Here is a 24,041-nt window from a genome sequence, read left to right as displayed (position 1 = left end):
ACCCCGAGACTCCTTTCATTGACTTTTTCGTTGTGTTCCTAATGCCACTGCAGCTTATTTTCAAACTGAATAAGAACGTTAAGAACCCTGTGAGAATAGATGTTTGGGGAATTATTTTTTTTAATGGTGATTTAGTTTTGAGAGAGAGCGAGCCAGCACAAGCGGGGCAGGGGCAGAGAGAGGGGGACAGAAGATCCAAAGCAGGCTATGGGCCAACAGCAGCAAGCCCGATGGCAGGCTCGAACCTGTGAACTGCAAGATCATGACCTTGGGCCTAAGTCTGACACTCAACCTACTGAGCCACCCAGGGATCCCGATATTTGGGGAATGACTAACCAATCCTCAGTTTTTGCTGTCTCGTTTTCAGAGCAATCTAGTATTTCCAAAAATTGTAATTTATGACAAACATGTTAAACTCAGTAGGCATTTGCGATCCACCTGTTTAATGACTGACCGAGACTAATCGACACATGTGAAGGGCTGGATGATGAGGCAAAATCCTGAGTATTGCTTGTAGGGCTGCCATAACAAAATGCCACAGATCGAGGGGCTTAAACAATAGAAGTTTATTTTGTCTCAGTTCTGGAGGCCAGAAGGCTGAGATCAAGGTGTTGACAGGTTGATTTCTTCTGAGACCTCTCTTCTTGGCTTGTAGGTGGCAGTCTTCTCCCTCTGTCGTCACATGTTCTTTCCTCAGTGCACGTACATGTCTGTGTCCAATTTCCTTTTTTTTTTAAGGACACTGGGGCATATTGGATTGGGGCTTACTCTAATGTCCTCATTTAACCTTGAGTACCTCTTGAAAGACTCTATCTCCAGATAGTCACATTTTGAGGTTAGGACTTAAACATATGAATTTGGGATAGGGTGACATAATTTATCCCATAACATTGCTTAATATGAAATCCTTGCCCAGAGGAGAGGAATGACAGCGGGAACTCCAGAAAAGTAAAAGTAATTAGTCCAAAATGCCATTTAAACAGCTAACCTTAATAGGTGTACAATTTCCTGAAGAAAACTTCATGAAAACAATTTTTTAAAATGATTCAAAGTAATTTCTTTTTCTTTCAGCTCTCTTTAAATTACCTCAAAATTCTCTTCCCATAGATGTTTGCTGAGTAAATACCTCTCATTTTGCCCAAAATGAAGTTCACCAAAGAAAGTACCCTACACAGAAGGTTCTAATGTGTTTTTATTTATTAGAATTGTGAATAGTTAGTTGTCATCCTTCTATCATACATATACAGTGATATTCAAATATCTGATACTAACATAACTTACTGACAAATTCTAATACTGAACACAGAATAGTTCTATATTACCAATAAAAACAAAACCAGTGAGTTTATCTTAGAAAATTTAAATTCGGGCCATTATTTCACAATCTGGAAATCTGAGTAATCCAACTTTACGATGACTTTCTCATTCCTGAAGTTTGCTCTATCGATATGTGATTTGGGACTTCCTCTTGTCTCAAGCCATTCCTGCATATGACGCACTTCAGAGATGGGACCTTGCAATTGTCCTTGCACTGTGCCCTGGTCAGTGTTCTGGACCCAGCCAACCAATCCCAGCTTTTTACCCTCAGCCTAAGGGAAAGAAAAATATGAGAGAGAGAAAAATCCAGTGAGATTGAAAACAGTGCGACTACAATCTGTTGCCAGAATCTTGGCCTAGAATCAAGCCACTGAAACTAATTTGATATTGTCCAGAACAGTCAAAACAGAACTACAGCAAGGAGAATCTCATTGACCTTAACATGAAGAGTTGGCCACTTGACGCCATTTCCTTCTTCTACCCTATAAAACCCAGGCACTAGAAATTTTCATTATGTAATCAGTTTGGTTAAGTACTAAAGACTTAAGTACTAAAGCAAATCAGATGCTTTCAAAATGATTCCCTAAGGCTGATTGTTGTTAGGATACTGGGCTGTATCTTGCTCATTTTCCTTTCTCCTAATCAAGAATCTGGTGGGTATATTAAACAGAAAGAGCATGAAGTTATCTGATCCTTCTCTTTGTCTTTAGCCAGGACCACACCTAAACAAATCCAGATGAACAAGTGTCCATTATATCTTTAAAAATCGGGGCGCCTGGGTGGCTCGGTCGGTTAAGCGTCTGACTTCGGCTGAGGTCATGATCTCACGGTCCGTGAGTTCGATCCCCGCGTCAGGCTCTGTGCTGACAGCTCAGAGCCCGGAGCCTGTTTCAGATTCTGTGTCTCCCTCTCTCTCTGCCCCTCCCCTGTTCATGCTCTGTCTCTCTCTGTCTCAAAAATAAATAAACGTTAAAAAAATTTTTTGTTTAAATCATTATTTCCCGGGCAACTCATTCCTGTGTTCTCACTATAGAAAAACTGTCTAACCCAAAGTCTTTTTTTTTTTAATTTTTTTTTCAACATTTATTTTTTTGGGGACAGAGAGAGACAGAGCATGAACGGGGAAGGGGCAGAGAGAGAGGGAGACACAGAATAGGAAACAGGCTCCAGGCTCTGAGCCGTCAGCCCAGAGCCCGACACGGGGCTCGAACTCACGGACCGCGAGATCGTGACCTGGCTGAAGTCGGACGCTTAACCGACTGCGCCACCCAGGCGCCCCTAACCCAAAGTCTTTATGTTACATCCAAAGCCCACTTTCTATCCTCCTCCTAGGGCAGGAAAAATCATATAGTGATTAGCCTCTGAACATCAAAGTTTCATGAGACTATATAACTATTAGGTTTTTATTTGATTTTCTTTTCTTCTAAATAATCACAGCACCTTTAAATTGAATAAGTTTGTGAATACCATCTAATCATTGTAGTTGCTTTTCTCTTAGCCTTTCCAATGTTCTTTCCTTTAAGTCATTAAACTGTGGAATGACTGAAAAACTGGGAAAGGTAGCAATGTTTACAGGTAATTTTTTTTTTTTTTGGTAAAATTTGCAAGCAGAGATATTATAAAATTTATTGTTAATGTAACCTATGTAAATGGAAGGAATTGGGTTACAAAAGAAAATGGGAGTTAACATGATTGTGTGCCCAAATGCCAGAGTAGTGACCTAATAAATATGGGAAATTGCTGCAGTAGGCCAAAGAAAATGTTATGCACGGCAAAACCATGTTTGATGAGAAACTAAAGTATCTATCATACCAGTTATGTTCAAAGCAAAGACATGTTTGTATAATGAACAAAGAGGCTGCCGTCAAATAAGTAACCAATTTAAGGGATACAGAGAAAATTAAGGAATGAAGAAAAATAGAAGATACCTACAGCACGCATTAAGTGCCAAAATGGTGGCATAAAAAAAAAAAAAAAAAAGAACAAAAACACAGAGAATGGATTTCAAGGAAGGACTACATCCAATTGACTTTGTATAACAATTGCACTCTTCTGCTTCAAATTAACCTAGGAGGGTCCGATATCCTTAGATCTTAGAAGTTACCTTATATGGTAACTAGATATAATAATGATTATATTAAGTTTTGAACAGGAGTTTATAAAGTCACACTAACCTTTAAATTGCAATGTGATTTATCTGAACTCCTGAGAGCGGAAAAAAACACTCCCGACTTTGACTGGTGTTGAGAATGGGAATTTCCTATAGGAGTTTCGTGTAGGTTTTATTTGTGCATTTGATTGTTATTTTTTTTTTTATTTTTTCAATTTTTTTTTTTTTGACGTTTATTTATTTTTGAGACAGAGAGAGACAGAGCATGAACAGGGGAGGGGCAGAGAGAGAGGGAGACACAGAATCTGAAACAGGCTCCAGGCTGTGAGCTGTCAGCACAGAGCCTGACGCAGGGCTCAAACTCACAGACCGTGAGATCATGACCTGAGCCAAAGTTGGACGCTTAACCGACCAAGCCACCCAGGCGCCCCATTTTTATTTTTTCAAAAATTTATTTATTTGTTTTGAGAGAGGCAGAGACAGCACGAGTGGGGGAGGGGCAGAGAGGGAGGAAGAGAGAGAGAATCCCAAGCAGGCTGTCAGTGCAGAGCCCAACACAGGGCTTGAACCCACAAAAGCCTGAGATCATGACCTGAGCCAAAACCAAGAGTTGGATGCTTAACCAACTGAGCCACCCATGTGCCCCTGTTCTTATTTTTATTTTTAAAGTCTATTTATTTATTTTGAGAGAGAAAACATGGGAGAGTCAGAGAGAGAGAGGGAGGGGCACCTGGGTGGCTCAGTTGGTTGAGCATCTGACTCTTGATTTCCACTCAAGTTATGATCTCACCGTTTGTGGGATCAAGCCCTGTGTTGGGCTCTGTACTGATAGCTCAGAGCCTGCCTGGGATTTTCTCTTTCTCTCTCCCTGGCTTTTGTGTGTGCGCTTTCTCTCTCTCTCTCAAAATAAATACACTATAAATACATACATACATACATACATACATACATACATACATACATACTTACTTACTTAAAAACCTTTTTTAAAAAAGAAAGAGAGATGGGGCGCCTGGGTGGCTCAGTCGGTTAAGCGGCCGACTTCAGCTCAGGTCATGATCTCACGGTCTGTGAGTTCGAGCCCCACATCGGGCTCTGTGCTGACAGCTCAGAGCCTGGAGCCTGTTTCAGATTCTGTGTCTCCCTCTCTCTGACCCTCCCCATTCATGCTCTGTCTCTCTCTGTCTCAAAAAAATAAAATAAACGTTTTAAAAAAATAAATACATAAAAATAAAAAAGAAAGGGGGGGGGAGAGAATCCCAAGCAGGCTCTGCTTACCACAGAGCCCAACATAGGGCTTGATCTCACAGAAGTAAGATCACAACCTGAGCTTCTATCAAGAGTTGGATGCTTAACCGACTGAGCTACCTAGGTTCCCCTGTTCTGTTCTTATTTTTAAATGATAGTATATTTTTAAGTGATAGCATAATGTTGCTGAATCATGTTCAGTTTTGAATATCTATCTAAATAAATGAACAGTATTTGTTCCTAAGAAAATTATAGGAAGCTAATTCTTCCTCATAACCATATTCTGAAAACATTATTTTAAGGAATATAATCACCAACTCCAGTCTCCATCTAAAAAGAAAGTCCTTGCAGGGGCACCTGGGTGGCTCGGTCAGTTGAGCGTCCGACTTCGGCTCAGGTCATGATCTAGCGGCTTGTGGGTTTGAGCCCCGCGTCGGGCTCTGTGCTGACAGCTCGGAGCCTGGAGCCTGCTTCCGATTCTGTGTCTCCCTCTCTCTGACCCTTTCCCATTCATGCTCTGTCTCTCTCTGTCTCAAAAATAAATAAACGTTAAAAAAAAATTTTTTTAATAAAAAAAAAGAAATGTATTATATTCAATGCTATTATACTACTACTCATGCTCTGTCTCTCAAAAATAAATAAATGTAAATAACTAAATAAATAGAAAGTCCTTTCAGATCAATAACCTAGACTTCCATCTTAGGAAACTAGAAAACGAAGATCAAGCCAAAATTCAAAACAAGCAGAAAGATAAAAATAATAAAGATTAGAGTAGGGGCTAATAAAATAGAGAATGGAAAAAAAGAGAAAAATCAATGAAACAAAAAGTTGGTTCTTTAGAAAGATCAACAAAAATTGCCAAACCTTTAGCTAGACTGATAAAGAAAAAGAGAAGGCTCAAATCACTAAAATCAGTAATTAAAGAGGGGACATCACCATCAAGCTTACAAAAATAAAAAGGACTATAAGGGAATACCATAAACAATTGGGTAGCAACAAATTACATAACTTAGATGAAAAGGGAAGATTCTTAGACTCAAACTACTGAAACTGTCTCAAGAAGAAATAGACAATCTGAATAGACCTGTACTAAATAAAGAGACTGAATTAGTAATTTAAAACTTCCCACAAAGAAAAGCCCAGGACTAAATGGCTTCAGAGGTGAATTATATCAAATGTTTAAAGAAGACTCTTTCACCAACCCTTCACAAATTCTTCCACAAAACAAAAGAAAACTCTTCCCAAATCATTCTATTAAGCCAGTATTACCCTCACATCAAAACTGGGCAAAGACATCACAAGAAAAAAAAAAAAAACAACCCCAAAACTATAAGCTAATATTACTTGTGAATATGGATGCAAAACTTAACAAAACATGAACAAACCAAATACAGCAACATATAAAAAGGATGGCACACCAAAGAAAAATTGGGGTTTATCCTAGCAATGCAAGGTTGGTTCAACATAGAAAAATCAATACACTATAGCTTAAAAAAATCATATTAATTATAAGCATGATATTAATAAAACAATGTAACATACCATATTAGCAAATAAAACAGAAACCGGATGAAACCAGATGATCATGTCATAGATGAAGGAAAAGCATTTGACAAAATTGAACACTCAAACTCAGAATAGAAGGGAACATCCTCAACCTAATAAAAAGGTATCTGTGAAAAACCCACAGCTAACATCATAACTAATAGTGGAAGGTTGAACACTTTCTCCTGTGATCAGGAACAAGACAAGTGGCCCTTGCCACATCTACTTAATATTATACTGGAGGTTCTAGCCAGGGCGGGGAAGAAGAAATAAAAGGCATTCAAAGTGGAAAGGAAGATGTAAAACTACCTTTACTCACAGATGACATATCTCATATACAGAAAAATCTTAGGGGATAAACTCACACACACAAATTAGAACTAGTAAACAAGTTCACAAGATTGCAGGATATAAGATGAATATGCAAAAATCAATTGTATTTCTATACACTGTCAACGAACAATGAAAAATGAAACTAAGGGAACAGTTCCATTTATAATAGCATTGAATATAATACATTTCTTTTTTTTTATTAAAAAAAATTTTTTTAACGTTTATTTATTTTTGAGACAGAGAGAGACAGAGCATGAACGGGAAAGGGTCAGAGGGAGGGAGACACAGAATCTGAAACAGGCTCCAGGCTCTGAGCTGTCAGCACAGAGCCTGACGCGGGGCTCGAACTCACGGACCGTGAGATCATGACCTGAGCCGAAGTCGGCCGCTCAACCGACTGAGCCACCCAGGGGCCCCAAATATAATACATTTTTTAGGACTAAATTTAACAAAAGAAGTACCAGATTTACTTATGGACAACTATAAAATATTGTTGAAAGAAATTAAAGAAGATGTAAATAAATGGAAAGACATCCCATGTTCAAAAATGGAAGACAATATTGTTAAGATGACAATACTTCCTAAATTGATCTACAGATTTTTAGAAATTTTTTAAAATGCTTATTTATTTTTGAGAGAACGAGAGATAGAGTGCAAGCAGGGTAGGGGCACAGAGAGAGGGAAGCACAGAATCTGAAGCAGGTTCTGAGTTGTCAGCACAGAGCCCAATGCAGGGCTTGAACCCATGAACTGAGAGATCATGACCTGAGCCGAAGTCAGACACTTAATCAACTGAGCCACCCAGGCGCCCCATGATCTACAGATTTTAAGCAGTCTCTATTAAAATCCCAGCTGCCTTCTTGTAGAAATTGACAAATTAATTGTAAGATTCACATGGAAACATAAAGGACCCAGAATAGACAAAAATAATCTTGAAAAGGAAGAACAAATCTGAAGGACTCACACATCCCAATTTCAAAATTTACTTCAAAGCTACAATAATCAAGACAGCATGGCACTGACATAAGGGGTGAGGGGACAGTAGAGAAAGATGGGCTATAATACTGCCAGGTCCTTTCCCTCAACAACTTTAATCTTTGACGCTATCACCTCAATTTACTAAGACACAGGAATTTACACTGCATACTTGGTACCAAAGCTAATTGGAACATAGCTCTTGCTTTAACTTTTCAGCAGTTCTCTTTTTCAACAAGCACTTCATGTATGAGTATGAAACAGGGGAACTGATTTGCAAGTGATTGGAAAAAGAGATATGACATATACCATTCATATTTCGAAGATGCAGGATTGAATTTTCTGTCCCACAGTACCAGGACTGTGACACTTCTTGTTCTTCAGTCTTAACTCATTATCTTTGGGGTTGGCAATACAGTGGGAAGGCCTGATATCCTCTTACAGAGACAGAAAGCAAACTGAGATTGCAGCAGTGTGTGCAAGTTGAGGGTAGGTGAGTGACATTAAGGCAGAGGTAGAGTCTGGCTGTCAATGGTTTGTTCATGTCCACAATTACTCTCTATTACTCTAGTAGGAATACTAGACTCCATGTTCAATGTTACCATTACTTACCCTGGGATACGTAAGGTATTTTTATTAGAAAAGCTTTAGCTTGAAAAGGTAACTCTTCTTTCAAAGCCATAATGAGTAGGAAGGAATCAAGTGGGGGAATGGGGTAGATGGAAGAAATAAAAGAGGTCTGAAGAAAATGCAGCAGCTGCAGAGGAAACAATTACATAAATTGCATAATTTATCAATAGTTCATCTAAATGCCATCTGACCAATGTTAGCTTTCCTACAAGAATTGTGATCTCGTTTGATGAGGCCACAACAGGGAGAACTGGGAAAGCCCTCGATTCCCCTGGGGAAGAGAGACGCTCATTAATAAGTGTTTAGGTACTCTGGTACCATTGTCAGGAAAGACCGATAGTAACAGCAGATGATTCTGCCATTTACATTGTATTTCACTCACTACAAAGCATTTTCATACCCATTGCTCTACAAAATACCATGCGGCTACCAGACAGCCAGCGTCTCCCAAAACACATTTGTTAGGAACACTGTCTCTTGTTCCCATACACATAGCCTAACTATGTCCCCAAAGCTTGTAGGCCACATACCTGAGTGTATTTGCGGAAAAACACCCCTTGGACCTTCCCAAAAATCTCATAATCCACTGATATCAGGGTGTCCCCTTCTGCCATGTTCATGCTCATACCTGTCAGGGACCAGAAAAGCAGAAAAGTAAAGGGCTCGGTATCTTATTCCAGGACCCCAAATCCTGAAGAAAGGGCCATACCCACACATCTCCATCTGTAACCCCTGCGACCTCTCCCTGACATAATGATCCTCGAACTTCAGAGCACAGAAGCGAATACGTGCAAGCGCGGATATTGTAAGTGACAGGAAATCACCCAGGCCAAAGAGCTACGGGTCACAAATGCCCACAGAGGCCCCTGTTGGGGCAATTACCTGCTTATCCAACTACCTTCCTAAACCCATCTCTCACCTGGCTCCCTCTCCATCCCTTCCTCTTCCCACGGACCTGGTCCCCTCGGCCACCAGAATCACCTCCTACCAACATTTTAGGGGTAATCAAACTATGAGCACGCCACGGGGCCCTGTCCCAGGCTCACCCTCCACGTCCTCTTGTCAGGCGCAAGGGACTACACCGGCGACCCGCACCCCAACGGTTCCCACAGTCCGGTAACCTCGGCGCCCGGAAGCCTAGAGAACGGCTCCTCCTTCGCTGTCTCCCATGCCCATCACCTGGTATGACCAATCAGAAACGGCGCCCTCGGTCCACGGCCCGCCCAGAAGGCGGGATTTCCATCGGGCTAGTCTGGGAGCGCCGGTAAACCTTGGGTCCGGGATCTGTCCAGAGTCTTAGCTCTCATTCTACAGACACAGGCCTCCCCCCACCTCGGTGTCTAAGCGCACCGCTTTTCTCATTTTTCTCGTGGGGAGAAAGACACACGTGAAGAAGCACTTGAGATAAATTTACTCACTCAGTGAATATTTACTGAAATCGTTCTGTGTCCCAGGCACATTTCTAGGTTGTTGACCTACATTAGCGGACAAAAAGGATCAGTGGTCGGGAGGAACTTAAATTTTGGAAGTGGGAGATGGATGATAGACATTAAATACCATAAACAAATAAATTGAATAGGACACATTGGCAATCCTGCATTGATTAAGTCTAACAGCATCATTTTTTTTTTTTTTTTTTCCAGCAGCATTTGCTCACTTTGTGTCTCTGAGTTACCCTTTGGTAATTCTCACGATACATCAAACTTTTTAATCATTATCATATTTGTTATGGTGATCTATGATCAGTGATTATGACTCACTGAAAGCTCAGATAATGGTTAGCATTTTTTAGCAAAGTATTTTTCAAATTAAGGTATGGGCACTTTTTAAAGACATAATGCAATTGCATACTTGAGAGACTACAATATAATACACTGGGAAAGCAATGCATATAAAAGTTATATTTCTATTTGATTCACTTTATCGCAACCTTCACTTTATTGCAGTGATCTGGAACAGAGCCCATGATGTCTCTGAGGTATGCCTGGTACCTTTCTGCCCTTTTTCTTTCAGTTCTCTTCAAATTTTGGGCCATGCCCAAGTCTGGAATTGGTAGCAAGGGAGATAAGTGAATAGAGAGGTCCCAACAGCAGTTATTTTTCCTTCTGTGCTTCTGGAAGCTGCCCATGAAATTCTATCTTACTATGAAAACTCCAAATAATGCTTATCTAAGTCAACCAATCACAAGCACAAGCAAAATAACCCATGGCCCTGGAATCACAATTGAATCAATCAGTCTAAGCCAAATGACCACAATGCATGAATTTCTTTCCAGAAAAGGGAATTGTCAAGGGGGTCGTGGCTGATGATTGTTAAAAGTACAGTCATCTTGCAGGCATTTGAATACAGCTATCCTTATGATTAAGAATGCGTGTGAAGGAAAACTGTGGTGTTTATTGTTCCTCTTTGGATTGCTTGTATACATTACATCCTTTCATAATATAAGACTCCATATGTGATTATTCCAGGAAGGCAGACTTGGCGAGGTGAGGTGGATTTGCAACAGAAGTCATAAAGATTAACCATTTTGCTTGTTCCCCCACTGAAAAGTGAGGATCCAGATCCTGAGGAATCATATAACCTTAGTGGGGGTGAAGGTGGGGTGGGAAGCAGGATTGAATGTTATACTTGGAAATATTTGAAAATAATGCTAAACAGAGTGCCTGACTGATGTTATTTCTTTCTCTAAAATTCATTTTTAATGTTTATTTTTGAGAGAGAGAGAGAGAGAGAGAGAGAGAGAGAACAAGCAGGAGAGGGGCAGAGAGAGAGAGGGAGACACAAAATCTGAAGCAGGCTCCAGGCTCTGAGCTGTCAGCACAGAGCCCAATGTGAGGCTTGAACTCACAAACTGCGAGATCATGACCTGAGCTGAAGTTGGACGCTTAACTGACGGAGCCACCCAGGCCCCCCTGAAAAATTCATTAAAAAAAAAAAAAAAAAGACAAAAAAATCCCAAAGCAAAACAAAACAAAAAACTAGTTTCTCTATAGAATTAAAAAAAAAAAAAACAAAAAAACTATTGTCTACTACATATGGGACATACGTAGAATATACAAAGAAATATACAAAGATGAATGATATATAATTTTGTCCTCAAAGAATTTATTTAGGGGGTGCCTGAGTGGCTCAGTTGGTTGAATGTCTGACATCAGTTCAGGTCATGATCTCACAGTCTGTGAGTTTGGGCCCCGCATTGGGCTTGCTGCTGTCAGCACAGAGCCCACTACAGATCTTCTATTCCCCTCTCTCTCTGTCCCTCCCCCTCTTGCACTCTCACTCTCAAAAATAATGAATAAAACACTTAAAAATTTTTTAAAGGGTTTATTTAGTATAAGGGATGACTATGCATGCAAATAAAGTGTACAACATGCTCATCAATTCCACGACCATCCACTGAGAGCTCATCATGAGTCAGCCCTGTCCTGCCACAAGGACAGAAGATATCTGAAAGCGCAAAGGAGCAAAAAGATTCATTTTGACTGGGAAGATTGGGAAAGTGTTCTTGGAGGAAGCAGCACATCATCCAAGGTTACACAACCACGACCAGTAAGTGATAGAGCTGGGATTTACTTCCAGCAGTCTGAGTACAGAGCCCACTCCCAGAAATGTTACGCTCTCCCACCTTCCAGTGCATGGAACTTGAGGCAAGTTAGTACTGCTGAGATAAGAAAGTGGGGGGGGGGGAGTAGTCAGGTGTGGCTGGACCAGGGGTTCTCAACCCTGGCTGAACAATAGAACATTGGGGGAAGCTTTTCAAAATACCAATACCCAGGTCTCACCCCAGAAATCGCTTTCCAGGGAGTCCTAGAGCTCAGCCAGGGGTGCTACCCACTGGGCTAGACTCTGGAGAGGCAGGGCTGGAAAGGTAGACTGGACCTCATCTGGCAGATCCAAAAACCACGTTAAATTATGTGTTCCAACTTGAAGGGGAAAGATAAAGAAGGTATAAGTAAAGATATAGGTGAAGAAGAAGCCACTAGGTAGGAGAATGATGGGGGTCGGAGGTAGTAGGATAAGTGCTCTGGCAGCAGCATAAAAAATGAGCTTTGGGAACAGATGTTGCAAGCAAGAATAGCAGTTAGGAGAGTGATGCTGTCTGAATGAAAACTGAGGAAGAACTCACCAAGGGCAGTAGAAATATAAAGGAACAGTCACAGGGGCGCCAGGACGGCTCATTTGGTTTAGCAACCGACTCTAGGTTTCGGCTCAGGTCACGATCTCATGGTTGGTGAGTTTGAGCCCTGCATTGGGTTCTGCGATGTTTGAGCCTGTTTGGCATTCTTTCGCTCCCCCTCTTTCTCTGCTGCGCACACACACTCTCTCTCAAAATAAATAAATAAATAAATAAATAAATAAATAAATAAATAAATAAATGTAAAAAAACCAAACAAACAAGAAAGAAACAGTCATGTATGAGACATTGCAGAATAAATTCAACAGAACCTGCTGACTAGTTAAACAGAAGGGGTGACCAAAGGGAAGGAGTGGAAGACGACACGCTATCAGCATGAAGGAGAACCCTGGACAAGAAGCAGATGGGGAAACGGGGAGATGATCATGAGTTTGTTTTCTGTCATACCGAGTTTGAGGTTCCTGAGGAACGCTCATGTGAAGGTGATACACGGGCTGTTGGAAATTTGAGTCTGTAACTAAGGAGAGAGTGTTAAGGTGGAGATCATTTAAACATAGGTGAGACCAGAAATGTCAGCATTTGGTTGAAATCATTAAGGAAGAGAATGTCTGGAACTGCATATATATGAGAAACCAGAGGGCTTTGGAGAACACCAAATTTGGGAGGCAGGTGAGGAAAAGACATAAATGTCAGAGACCTGGAAGAAGATGGAGGAAACACATGGAAGAAGAAACCAAGAAGGCACCAGAGCAAGTGAGAAGGGAGTTCCAAGGGAGGGAAAAATCAATGATGGCAGATGAACAGGCTGAAGAAATAGCTTTTGTCTTTGGCTATCGGGAAGTCACTGGCAGCCTGGCAGTTAAAGAAAATGGAAATGGTGGAAGCCAGACCACAACGGACTGGACAATGAGGGCAGATGAGAGAGTGGGGACCGCAAATGTACAGCTACCTATTAAGAAGTCTTGTGGAGAAGAGGAGAAATGAAGGGGAACCTAAGATGAGAAGCAGCAGGTCACGGGAAGTGAGGTTTGTTTTGCAGGGGAAAGTTAAACATATGTTAAAACCAAAGAGAAGGAGTGTGGGGGTAGATACAACTTGAGGTAAACAAGATGGAGGGATAAAGTGATGGAGGCAATTCCTGGAGGGCACCGGAAGGGACTAATTCAACAGAACTCATGCGAAGAGAAAGATTCTTTTCCCTCAGAAACAAGAGGGAAGGAATGCAAGATGGAGGGGGGCACCCTGGGAAATTCTGGCAGACTGGAGGGGAGCTGGAGGAGTTGATGACAGGCAGGCCAGATGCTGAGATAATTGGGACCGTCGGAGTAGCGGGAAACGCCTGAAACTGCATATATAGAGAAGGCAGTAGAATCAGCTAGGAAAGAAAAGAAGGAATCAGAAAGGACTGCCCTGGAGGGCCCACCAAGGAATTTCTCTGAAACATATAAAGCTGTAATATGACATGTTGAAGCATTAACACCGACTACTGCTGTCCATTTTATTTCCCATGTGCATTAATCTTTTGAGTAGTTACAGGAAAAAAGTAAACTGCCTGTTTCAAACAGCTTACACAAATGAACTGAAGCATGAAGACAAATAAACGCTCTTCTAATGTTAACAAGTTATAGAATATCATTTAGTGTTGAAACCAAGTTATACAGATTATTTTCGATCTGGTAGTTCACTTTATTATCATTACACTTGGCTGAGTCACTGTTGGGCCCCACCAAGAGACGGCCAGAGTTACCACGTGAGAGTAAAACATTATATCAAAATACTTAGCTTGGCTACAAAAACTACCTCGGAGAGATACTGAGTAGCAAAACCTAGCCAAGTTGCTAAAATTTGACCGCAAGTTCCACACTAGTGGGGAAGAAAAGCACAGATGGACAGCCATACCTGGGGCCCGTACAAAGCAGCCGAGCGTGCTAAGAAAGGCTATCAGCAGGCCCACTCCCGCTAAGTGGGCGGACACCGGAATCCTGCGGCAGAACGACTCCAAGGCACATCTAGGGGCTCTGTCTTTTGCCAGAGAAGGGCACACCCCAGGGTCTGGGAGCATCGTTCTCAGAAAAATACAAGTTCTTTGATGGAGCCCCAGAAGAGCCTCTCCCGCCCCCTCTCCCGTTCCCCAAGGGCAGGGCGGGACAGAGCTGCAGAGTTGGCGGGACACCGGGTCAAGTGACACTCAAACTGACCACACCCCCCCTCCCCCCGCGGGCGGCTCCCGACCGCATGCGGACTGCGCCTGCGCGCGCTGGCCGGGCTGCGTTCGCGGCTAGAGAAGGGGCGGGGCGCGCACGCGCTCCCGTCTCCAGGCAACGGGAATAACAGAGGCCACCTGAGAGCGCCTGCGCGGCGGTCGGTTGAGGTGGGGGTCTGGTCTGGAAAACTAAGTCCTGGTGCTTCCCCTGAGCAGGAACGGTCGCCAGTGACTCAGGTACGCGGAAGGGGGGGGACAGACATGGGGTCAGCGCCTCGACCCCCCCAAGGGCTCCATGGACAGAAGAGCGAGGGCTTGCTTGTTCTCACAGCGGAATCCCCAGTGGGGGCGCCCTGGCTGACCTCGTAACACAGAGCGTGACTTCGGCATTCCGGATCTAAAAGCTGCAGCGGCCGGGTCAGGTGGCCCCCAGCTCTCAGGTTACAGACCTTCCGCCGTCCGCACCGCCGGGACTTCTTGGGTGAGAGTTTGGCAGTCAGGCACCTGCTGCAGGCCCTGAGCGGCCTCTGTGTTTGGAGTCAAGCACGGTGCCAGCAAGAGCCAAGCCCTGAGAGCTCTCTTGTGCCAGTCACTTACCTCTGGGCCTTAGTTTACTCACCTGTGAAATGATAGGGCTGGATTCAGAGTCCTAAGGTCCCTAAATGCCAGTCATGTAACTGAGCGAAACGTTCAGTTTATGGGTGAAGAACCGAGCCAGCAAGGGGAAGCTGCTTGTGCTGTGTCACAGGCCTAAACCTTGACTTTCAATTCGATAGCTCTTGCCATTAAATCTTTCCGCCCATCCATACTGCGTATGGCAGGAGCATCACTGTGTATGGCAGAGGCTGGTACTGGAATAAAGCTAGGTGGCAGGAACACCCGTGTCACGTTCGTTTTTCTATTCTCAGGACCTAGTTAAGTACCCACAGGAAATAATAAGCATTCACCAAATGCTTATTGGAGGAAAGCTCTGGCATACCCAACACCACTGTTCCCAAGAAGTTCAAGAGAATATGTAGGTCGGACAAATGTGGAAACAGTTTACTTTAGCAGCTGGGGTGAACCTCAGACAAACTCCTTACAGATATCTGGTTTAAATCTCCCCTAGGCTTCAGTCCAGTCCCTGAATGGCTGGTCTCCAGTTGGCGCCACATCTGCCTGTGGGCGTTATGCTTCCATATAATAAAGCGGAAGCTCCAGGGCTCCTCTCAGCTAAGCAAGAGCCCTGTGAAAAAGGTGACTCTTCTCAGCGGTCCTCAATGGGGCACCCAAGGAACAATTTCCAGCAGAAGCTTTTGAGCAACAAAGAGCTGATGCCGGAGAATCTCTACACTCCCTCCAAATGGAACACGTACAGCAAAGCTTGGAGCTACTCCTATCCCCAGTGTGTTGGAATCAGCCAGCAGGATTCCAGAAGCAGTCCCCAGGGCCAAGCAAAGGGTTTGTTTTACTCATCAGATCCTCAGTCCTGGTATCCCAAAGCAGATAACCAGGAATTCATCCCCTTTACAAAGAAGCGAGTTGGGGTGGACCGGGCATACCCACTGAAACCTGTGTTCCACAGGAAGTCTCATAGTACGAGTGAGGCTGCCATTGATGGGGACCAGAATGTCTCTCCAAGACCCCCTGAACCAAGAGGGTTTCCATACAGCAGCGTTGGTTCAAGGAACTGGGAGAATTCATCTGGGGTTTGTGCTGTTGCTGCCACACAGGAGGAGAGGGCCGTGGCATATCCCAACAGGACTGAACGGGTGCAGATCCAAAGACTAGAAGCTGCAGGGGAGAGCTTACGGGAGGAAATCCGAAGAAAAGAGACCCTCCTAAGGGAAAAGCTGAAGAAGACAGAGGAGGAACTCAGAAGGATCCAGAAAGAAAAGGAACAGGCTAAGGAAAATGAAAAAAGAGAGCTACAGAGAATGACACTCCCCAGGAGGAGAGTTAAAGGTAATAGCAACACCACATACAAATCTACCTTCTCCCCAGAACTGGGGGCTGAGGAGGTCTTCAGCAGACACAGGGGAGAGGATGAAACTAGAGGATGGCCTCAAGAAAATTCTAGTCCACTCCAGTTCTCTGATTATGGAATACAGAAGCTCAAAAGGGAAAGACTGGTGGCAAGCAATAACAAAATCCGAGACTTAGTCTCAGGGCCACCAAAAGAGTTCTCTCAGTCTTCAGGAGTGCCAGGCCGTGCTTCACGGGGATCCACCAGCAATTCTAGTCTGTCTAGGGCACCAGACTCCTCAGTTTCCAGCTGTTCTACCGAGGAGCCAGAACTTGGCGAATGTAGCCATTGTGGACGCAAGTTCCTGTTGCTCAGACTGGAGAGACACTCCAACGCCTGCAGCAGGATGCAGAGTTCCAAGAGGAAAGTGTTTGACTCCTCCAAGGCCCGGGCCAAGGGCACAGAACTAGAGCAGTACTTGAACTGGAAGGGATCAGCCTCAGTCCAGGTAACAAGGGCAGGGCCTTATGGATTTGACTTTGAGTGGGGATCATTGTAAAGGGACTGTTATATCAGTTTTCTTTAGAAAAAGTTCATGTGTCATACAGGGAGAGAGTGAGAATGAACATTTATTGATTACAACTGCGTGCCAGGCACTGTGATGGGAGCTTTTCATAAGACCCCCACCACAACCCTTTGGGGGTTTCACTGTCTCTTATTTTATCAATTCAAAAATCAAGTCTCAGAGAATTTTACTTACTTGAGATCACAAAAGGCTTTAAATGGCTGAGTCAGCCTATAAGTCTGGGTTGGAATGACTTCAAAATCTAGACTTAAAAAATATTATGTCCTATTGATTATAAAAGTAATAAATGTTTACTAAGAAAATGTAAAAGATGGGAAAAATATAAAGAAAAACCATGCAGCTGTTCAACCCCCCCGCCCCAAGAGAATTCCTTGCTCTTTGCAATATATGTTCTGCCATCTCCCTAGATTAGGATTTGTTACTAACTCCTATAACCATATCTACTTTTTCAAGATTAGCTCAATTTTGATATACCTTCTTAGTAAGTATATAAAACACAATTAAGTTTGCACTTTTGGTTAACATTCCAACTGCAGAAAAACTAGGTTGTAAAAAAACCATGAGACGCTTCCGTGGTAAGGTTAGGGGTACCTCACAGGCACATCTGGACAGTCAGATCTGGAGAAGATTGTCTGTCTCGTGGATCAGTCCACTACGCCACCAAGGTTATGCCCCTTGGTTTTTCAATGAGTGTTTGCCAAAGTGTGGCGTGCTGGCAAACGCTTTTTATTTTAGTAGTTTTAGTGTGCGTTAGAAAAATATAACATCATATGAAGCCCGTGGTGTCTAGGAATCATGAACTTAAAAGAAAAATATGAAGTAATCTATAGTAAGGGGAATAAAATGAAAGTGGTAGGCAAATGATCAAAGTTTGGGAAAGCCTAGACCACATGACCTCAAAGCTCCATCCAACTCTACTTTTCTAAAAAAAATATGAGAGCATATTCTGTTTTCATTTCTTTTCAACACTCCCTTTGCTGCACTAGCACGTCTTGTCCGTAAGCACTTTACAGTTTCCATGCACATTGCTGGGGCCTTTGAAAACTCAAACTTATGTGGTGGCTGTTAGGAGAAGTCATTTGTAGTTATTTCTTTCAGTACTATTTGGAAGATCACCACAAGAAAGTCCCTTCTGGGTTCAGAGATAATCTGCCTGAGGTCCAGTTTCCAAAATTTTGCTCTTGCAGATAATGATATGATCACCAGTTTTCCTGCTCTTTCCTGTTTTCTTTCTGGTCAACCCAATAACCCACTGGGGTCTTCTCTGTCCCACTATAGCGGTTATTTCTGGCCAGCACCTAAAAGAATCTTGTGTGTCTTAAATTCCTAAATACATTAGGAGTGAAGCAAAAGAATTGAGTTTCTGAGATCAGACCCCCTAGCTTTGTGGAAACTCATTTGGGGCAGTATGTTGCACTGAGGACACCAAAGCAGAAAGGGTCTAGATTGAGATGCGCTCCGCTCCTTGGAATGTCCCAAGTCTTATTCGAAAGCTTTATGCCTTTGGAAGCTGAGTGGTTTGTATCTCCCTCTTACTCGTCTGGTGTACTCATGAGAGTAGGTGATTTTCCTTGTGTCCTTTAATGTTCCCATAACTTCCAGTCTCCAGTCTGGAGACTCCCCAGTCTCTCCACTGGACCTTAAGCCTCCAGTCTCTCCACTGGACCTTAAGCATTTGAGCACAAGGCCAACATCTTTGTGCTTTGTGATTGATGAGTGTTAACTGAATAAAATTTCAATATGATGAATTCAGTGTAACTATCATATAGTTGAGGAACTTCTCCCTAATTCAATTCTCTTTAAAGTTCCTGGATTCCATCTCTAACACTCAGATTCTCTTGTCTTCTTGTCTGTTTCATTCAGTAAGACTCTCTCCTGAAGGATCCTTTTCCTTTGATAATATCTCTTCCTGTTATTCATCATTAATGATGTCAGATCACCAAGCGGCTACTTGCCTTCTTTATTCTGAAGAACTAATTTTACATTAATCTAAATCATACTTGAATACATTTTAAAAATCATGTACTGGGGCGCCTGGGTGGCTTGGTCGGTTAAGCGTCCGACTTCGGCTCAGGTCATGATCTCACGGTCCGTGAGTTCAAGCCCCGCGTCGGGCTCTGTGCTGACAGCTCGGAGCCTGGATCCTGCTTCCGATTCTGTGTCTCCCTCTCTCTCTGCCCCTCCCCTGTTCATGCTCTGTCTCTCTCTGTCTCAAAAATAAATAAACGTTAAAAAAATTAAAAAAAAATAAATAAAAATAAAAATCATGTACTGAGTGACGTATAAGGTAGATAAGCAGGATCCTGCTTCACCCCTCCATCCTAACCTGGCCCCCAGCAGCAGCCTTCAGTTCTGAAAGATGACTTCTTCGATATGTATTTCCATATTTCTCAATATGCTTATTTTCTTGATTAACCCATTTTACACATCATCTATTGACTTCCTCTTATGAGTGCTGTGGGTAAAGCTTTCTCTCACATCTCCTCTCTTCTTACTTTTCTCTTTCCCTTCTCCTTCCATTGTAGTGGAATCACAATTTTGCGTTAAACCAGTGATCAGCTTTTCCATTATAATAACCACATAAATGTTGTTCACTCAACAGTGAACAAATTCTGCCTCTGCCCACATGAACCTGGAATTAGTAGTTGACTCATGTTTTCATTTGCTTGGTTTCTTGCATACCGGTCTCTAGTTTTTTCCCCTAAATGATCCATCTGATGTCAGACACCTGTTAATGTTTTTGTAAATGTTCAAACACCTCTTATAATCCATCAATTTGATTTTTTTTTTTTTTTAATTTTGGAAACCTCCCTCCCACCACTCTTTTTCCTCCTGTACCAGTCTGGACTGGTTATTCTCTAGACCTGGTGCAGACCTATTGTTTTAGGATTTCTATTTGTTCCTCTTATGTGTTGGGTCCCATTTCCAGCTTCTTATGTCTTCCTTCTCTTGCCTTACTTTTTGCGTTGCTGAAGCTTTCAAGAAATGTGCTTGGGAGGCATGTTTTTTTGTCTCGGAATGAATGAAAATATCTATATAATAGCATTATATTTGATGGATGACTTGGCCAGGTATAGAAGTCTAGGTAGAGGGGTGCCTGGGTGGCGCAGTCGGTTAAGCGTCCGACTTCAGCCAGGTCACCATCTCGCGGTCCGTGAGTTCGAGCCCCGCATCGGGCTCTGGGATGATGGCTCAGAGCCTGGAGCCTGCTTCCGATTCTGTGTCTCCCTCTCTCTCTGCCCCTCCCCCATTCATGCTCTGTCTCTCTCTGTCCCAAAAATAAATAAATGTTGAAAAAAAAATTAAAAAAAAAAAAAGAAGTCTAGGTAGAAAATGAATTTCTATTCGAACTTCTAAGGCATTTTTTTCCACTAGCTTTTAGCCTCCAATGTTACTTTTGAGAAATCTGATGCTGTTTTGCTTCCGCTGCCCAATATGAAACCTCTTTTGGTGTTTCTCTTTTTCCAAAAGCTTACAGGATTCTCTATTCTGAAATTTTACAATGATTGTGTTGGATACTTGGTAGGCCATTTCAATTTCATGAGCAGTCACCTTAATTCTAGGAATGTTTATTGTTATGATTTCTTTAATAATTTCCTCCTTGTGCTTTTTCTGTTCTTTTTGAAACTCCTATTGGTCAGGTGTTGGATTTCTTGGATTGGCTTTTTAATTTTGTAATCTTATCTACTTTCTATCTTGATCTTTTTTCTCATTTGGAGTAATTTTCATGACAGTATTTTACATTTCTGTTTTTATTTTTAGCTATCACAGTTTTTTTTTTAATTTTTTGATTTTTTAAAATTTACATCCAAATTAGTTAGCATATAGTGAAACAATGATTTCTGGAGTAGATTCCTTAATGCCCCTTACCCATTTAGCCCCCCCCCCCCCGCCACAACCCGTCCAGTAACCCTCAGTTTATTCTCCATATGTATGAGTCTCTTCTGTTTTGTCTCCCTCCCTGTTTTTATCTTATTTTTGTTTCCCTTCCCTTATGTTCATCTGTTTTGTCTCTTAAAGTCCTCATATGAGTGAAGTCATATGATTTTTGTCTTTATCTGACTAATTTCACTTAGCATAATACCCTCCAGTTCCATCCACGTAGTTGCAAATGGCAAGATTTCATTCTTTTTGATTGCCAAGTGATACTCCATTGTATATATATACCACATCTTCTTTATCCATTCATCCATCGATGGACATTTGGGCTCTTTCCATACTTTGGCTATTGTTCATAGTGCCGCTATAAACATGGGGGTGCATGTGTCCCTTCGAAACAGCACACCTGTATCCCCTGGATAAATGCCTAGCAGTGCAATTGCTGGGTCGTAGGGTAGTTCTGTTTTTAGTTTTTTGAGGAACCTCCATACTGTTTTCCAGAGTGGCTGCACCAGCTTGCATTCCCATATCATAGTTTTAATTTATAATAGTTCCTTCTGGTTCTCTGGTTGTAAGTTTTCTTTTACCTGCTTTGTTGCTGTTTCCTGAGGGAGGAGGAACGAGTTCATGTACTTGTTTTTGTTTCTCTCCTGTTAGAGCTTTACTCAAATATCTGGTGATCCTAGGCTGTCCATTCATATTTAAGTGAGGCTTGTTCATATTAGGGTTATCAAATAGTGAACCTTTGCATTGGGGTCACTCAGGGTCAGCATCTAATGGCTTTTTTCTCAACTGCTTGGTGCATCCAGAGAACTCTTGTCTCCTACAAGGGTGCCAATGTGTTTGATATCCTGGGAGCAGAGTGGGGGAAACAGACCGACAGTTCCATAATTTGTCGTGTATACTTGCACTTAATCCCAATTCTCAGTCTCAATATTAACCCTGTTCGCCACTGTGCCTGGACTTCCTGAGTCCGAAACCTGTCTGGTTCAGTTTCTTCAGAGAATAAAGCCCTGTTCTCCTGTGAGGGTGCTGGAAGTGATGGAAACTTGGTTGTGCAAGATGGCAGAGGGGCCCCGGGATCCAGTTTATTCTTGCCATGCACATTCTCGTGAGCACCGAGCCTCCCAGTACTATCCTCCTTGGCAGGCCCTTAGCTTAAGTGCCTCCACTCTGGCAAGTCAGCTCTGCTGCCCTTTCCTGTTCTCTTTGACCTTATGGGTGAACACCCTTTACATTTCCTTGCTGTCTTTCTGATGACGACTCAGGAGATGAGGTAAACTCCAAGTTGAATGATCAGCCTTCCTCCTACTTACAGGCTGAACCTCCTCGGAAGAGCAACTGGAGACAGAAGCATGAGTCTTTCATCTGTACCCTCCGTCAGGCTCGAGAAGTCCAGCAGGTAATTGCCAAAGGTGGAAACCCCTCAGACTTGCCTCCTATCCTGCCTGCAGAAAATCCAGATTATATTCAGTGTCCTCACTGTAGTCGCCACTTTGCCCCCAAGGTGGCTGAGCGGCACATTCCCAAGTGTAAGACCATCAAGAACCGGCCTCCACCTCCAAGGAAGCATCCCAGTTGAGCGGACAACAGTGGAAGCCTCCTTGATAATTCAGAAGGCTCTGCTTCTCTTCAGCAGTAAATGGGAGTAGAATAATTTGATGGAAAACAGAACTAAAAGTTTTATACCTCCCCCATCTGCCTGCAGAGCTTCAATCAGTGAGGAGAGACCCTTTGCTAAGCAGCAGGAGGCAAAAGGAAGCCTCAGCTTCCCACTAAATTACCAGCTCAGGCTGGAGTGCCTTGTTATTGCCCTAACAACGGATGGCTGAAGACACTCGAGAGGCGAGCGGGCTACATTAAAGCTCTGTTCTTGCAAGCCCGACTCGTGATGTGTGCTGGTTAAGTGCCTGCATTCGCTCTGCCTTCTTGCCACTGCCTCTGCATGTATGTCTGTGGTTCCAGTTAACTCTTCTCTTGCAGGAAGTTGGTTCATTACATTGAGTTGGGTCAGAGGATCATGATCACCCAGGTGGTATCTTATGAAAGATAATACGATTTTGCCGTAAGGCAAATGGAAATTTATCCTTGACCTCCCTGATGCATGGTCCTGCCAAAAGCTAATACAAGTCGGTAAGGTTAGGGTGCCAGTATATCCTAAATCCTCCTGTGGTTACTGTGTACTAAAGGGAAACTCATCTTTATGTGCTTTACAGGGTAAAGGGGGGGGTGGGGAGCACCCTGTATGTCTCAGTAGTTCTTTTCTAATGGATTTCATGTCAAAAAAAAAAAAAAAGAAGAAGAAACTTCAGTTTCAGCCACTGCTAGCATTCTGCTTTGAAATCAGTTTGCTTGTATGGCTTTTTAAAATGAGAACAAAATCTACCATCAAAGCAAGCTGAGACACTCCCGTGGCACATGTCCCTCTCCATTACACCACAGTAAACATCTATCTTAGCAAGTAAACAGATGAAAAAGATACCAGATCTTTTTAATTTTCCCTGTGCAGAATTGTGCATACTGCAAGTAACCTTCATAATTAGACCTTCAATAAATGGGGTTTGGAGATTAAAATTAAATAATAAAAAGAGGAAGTCCTAGATTGGTCAAATGGGAGAAGTGATAAGGTAATGCCTGTCAGGGGTAGTATCAGTTCAGATAGGATGAAGATTGCATGACAGATCTGAAATAACTGATCTGATTATGGTCCTGAGACCATCACTCAAATTGTTAGTTTCAAATATTAGAGGGGTACCTCAGTGGCACAGTCAGTTGAGCATCCCACTTCGGCTCAGGTCACGATCTCACGGTTTGCGGGTTCAAGACCCACATCGGGCTCTGTGCTGACAGCTCAGAGCCTGGAGCCTGCTTTGGATTCTCTGTCTCCCTCTCTCTCTGTCCCTCCCCCCCCCCCACTCTCTCTCTCTCAAAAATAAATAAACATTAAAAAAAAATACTGGAAAAAAAAACACCCAACCTGACCTGGGCCAATGTGACTAGGCAGACAATAAAGCCATATTTTACTAAACAATAAATGGCCACTCACTCTTGTTCCATTTCCTCTGCAGCTTCTGCTGATTGGGCTAACAGATCAGACCAACATGAAATATGAACTTAAAATTTTAGCTGTGAAGC

At 42.7% G+C, this 24,041-nt stretch overlaps 2 protein-coding genes across 6 annotated transcripts; one reads left to right on the top strand and one right to left on the bottom strand.

Annotated features, from left to right (window-relative positions):
- Positions 1 to 1,182: 1,182 nt before the first annotated feature.
- ACYP1 (acylphosphatase 1) lies at positions 1,183 to 15,197 on the bottom strand. 4 transcript variants are annotated; one of them, XM_047080344.1, is made up of 4 exons: positions 12,285 to 12,447; positions 9,577 to 9,633; positions 8,689 to 8,786; positions 1,183 to 1,589 (listed from the first exon to the last, which is right to left on the bottom strand). In XM_047080344.1, exons 3-4 carry the CDS (start codon positions 8,782 to 8,784, stop codon positions 1,374 to 1,376), a joined length of 312 nt encoding a protein of 103 aa, XP_046936300.1. In that variant the 5' UTR covers positions 8,785 to 8,786; positions 9,577 to 9,633; positions 12,285 to 12,447; the 3' UTR covers positions 1,183 to 1,373. The 4 variants fall into 4 exon arrangements, with proteins under 4 accessions (XP_046936300.1, XP_046936301.1, XP_046936298.1 ...); XM_047080345.1 differs by lacking the exons at positions 9,577 to 9,633; positions 12,285 to 12,447 and adding an exon at positions 15,116 to 15,197; XM_047080342.1 differs by lacking the exons at positions 9,577 to 9,633; positions 12,285 to 12,447 and adding an exon at positions 14,193 to 14,400.
- ZC2HC1C (zinc finger C2HC-type containing 1C) lies at positions 14,595 to 23,211 on the top strand. 2 transcript variants are annotated; one of them, XM_047080340.1, is made up of 3 exons: positions 14,595 to 14,733; positions 15,605 to 16,949; positions 22,225 to 23,211. In XM_047080340.1, the coding sequence occupies exons 2-3, from the start codon at positions 15,624 to 15,626 to the stop codon at positions 22,486 to 22,488; spliced, it is 1,590 nt and encodes a 529-aa protein (XP_046936296.1). In that variant the 5' UTR covers positions 14,595 to 14,733; positions 15,605 to 15,623; the 3' UTR covers positions 22,489 to 23,211. The 2 variants fall into 2 exon arrangements, with proteins under 2 accessions (XP_046936296.1, XP_046936297.1); XM_047080341.1 differs by lacking the exon at positions 14,595 to 14,733 and having other exon boundaries at positions 15,303 to 16,949; positions 22,225 to 22,308; positions 22,414 to 23,211.
- Positions 23,212 to 24,041: the final 830 nt, after the last annotated feature.

Source organism: Lynx rufus, unplaced genomic scaffold (assembly GCF_022079265.1).
Source record: "Lynx rufus isolate CCGP_SWC_20201006 ecotype Redwood Valley unplaced genomic scaffold, mLynRuf1.p SCAF_17, whole genome shotgun sequence".
Taxonomy (NCBI): Eukaryota; Metazoa; Chordata; class Mammalia; order Carnivora; family Felidae; genus Lynx; species Lynx rufus.
This window is presented reverse-complemented; position numbering and strand designations above follow the sequence as displayed.

Bases quoted from the DNA above. Each gene is read 5' to 3' on its own strand.
- ZC2HC1C (XM_047080340.1), top strand. From the start codon at position 15,624: ATGGCTGGTCTCCAGTTGGCGCCACATCTGCCTGTGGGCGTTATGCTT. The intron at 16,950-22,224 runs GTAACAAGGGCA...TCCTACTTACAG, and splicing joins AGGGATCAGCCTCAGTCCAG to GCTGAACCTCCTCGGAAGAG.
- ACYP1 (XM_047080342.1), bottom strand. From the start codon at position 14,355: ATGCTCCCAGACCCTGGGGTGTGCCCTTCTCTGGCAAAAGACAGAGCC. The intron at 8,787-14,192 runs GTATGGCTGTCC...GGTCCCTGACAG, and splicing joins CTGCTTTGTACGGGCCCCAG to GTATGAGCATGAACATGGCA. The intron at 1,590-8,688 runs GTATGTGGCCTA...TCTTTCCCTTAG, and splicing joins TTTTCCGCAAATACACTCAG to GCTGAGGGTAAAAAGCTGGG.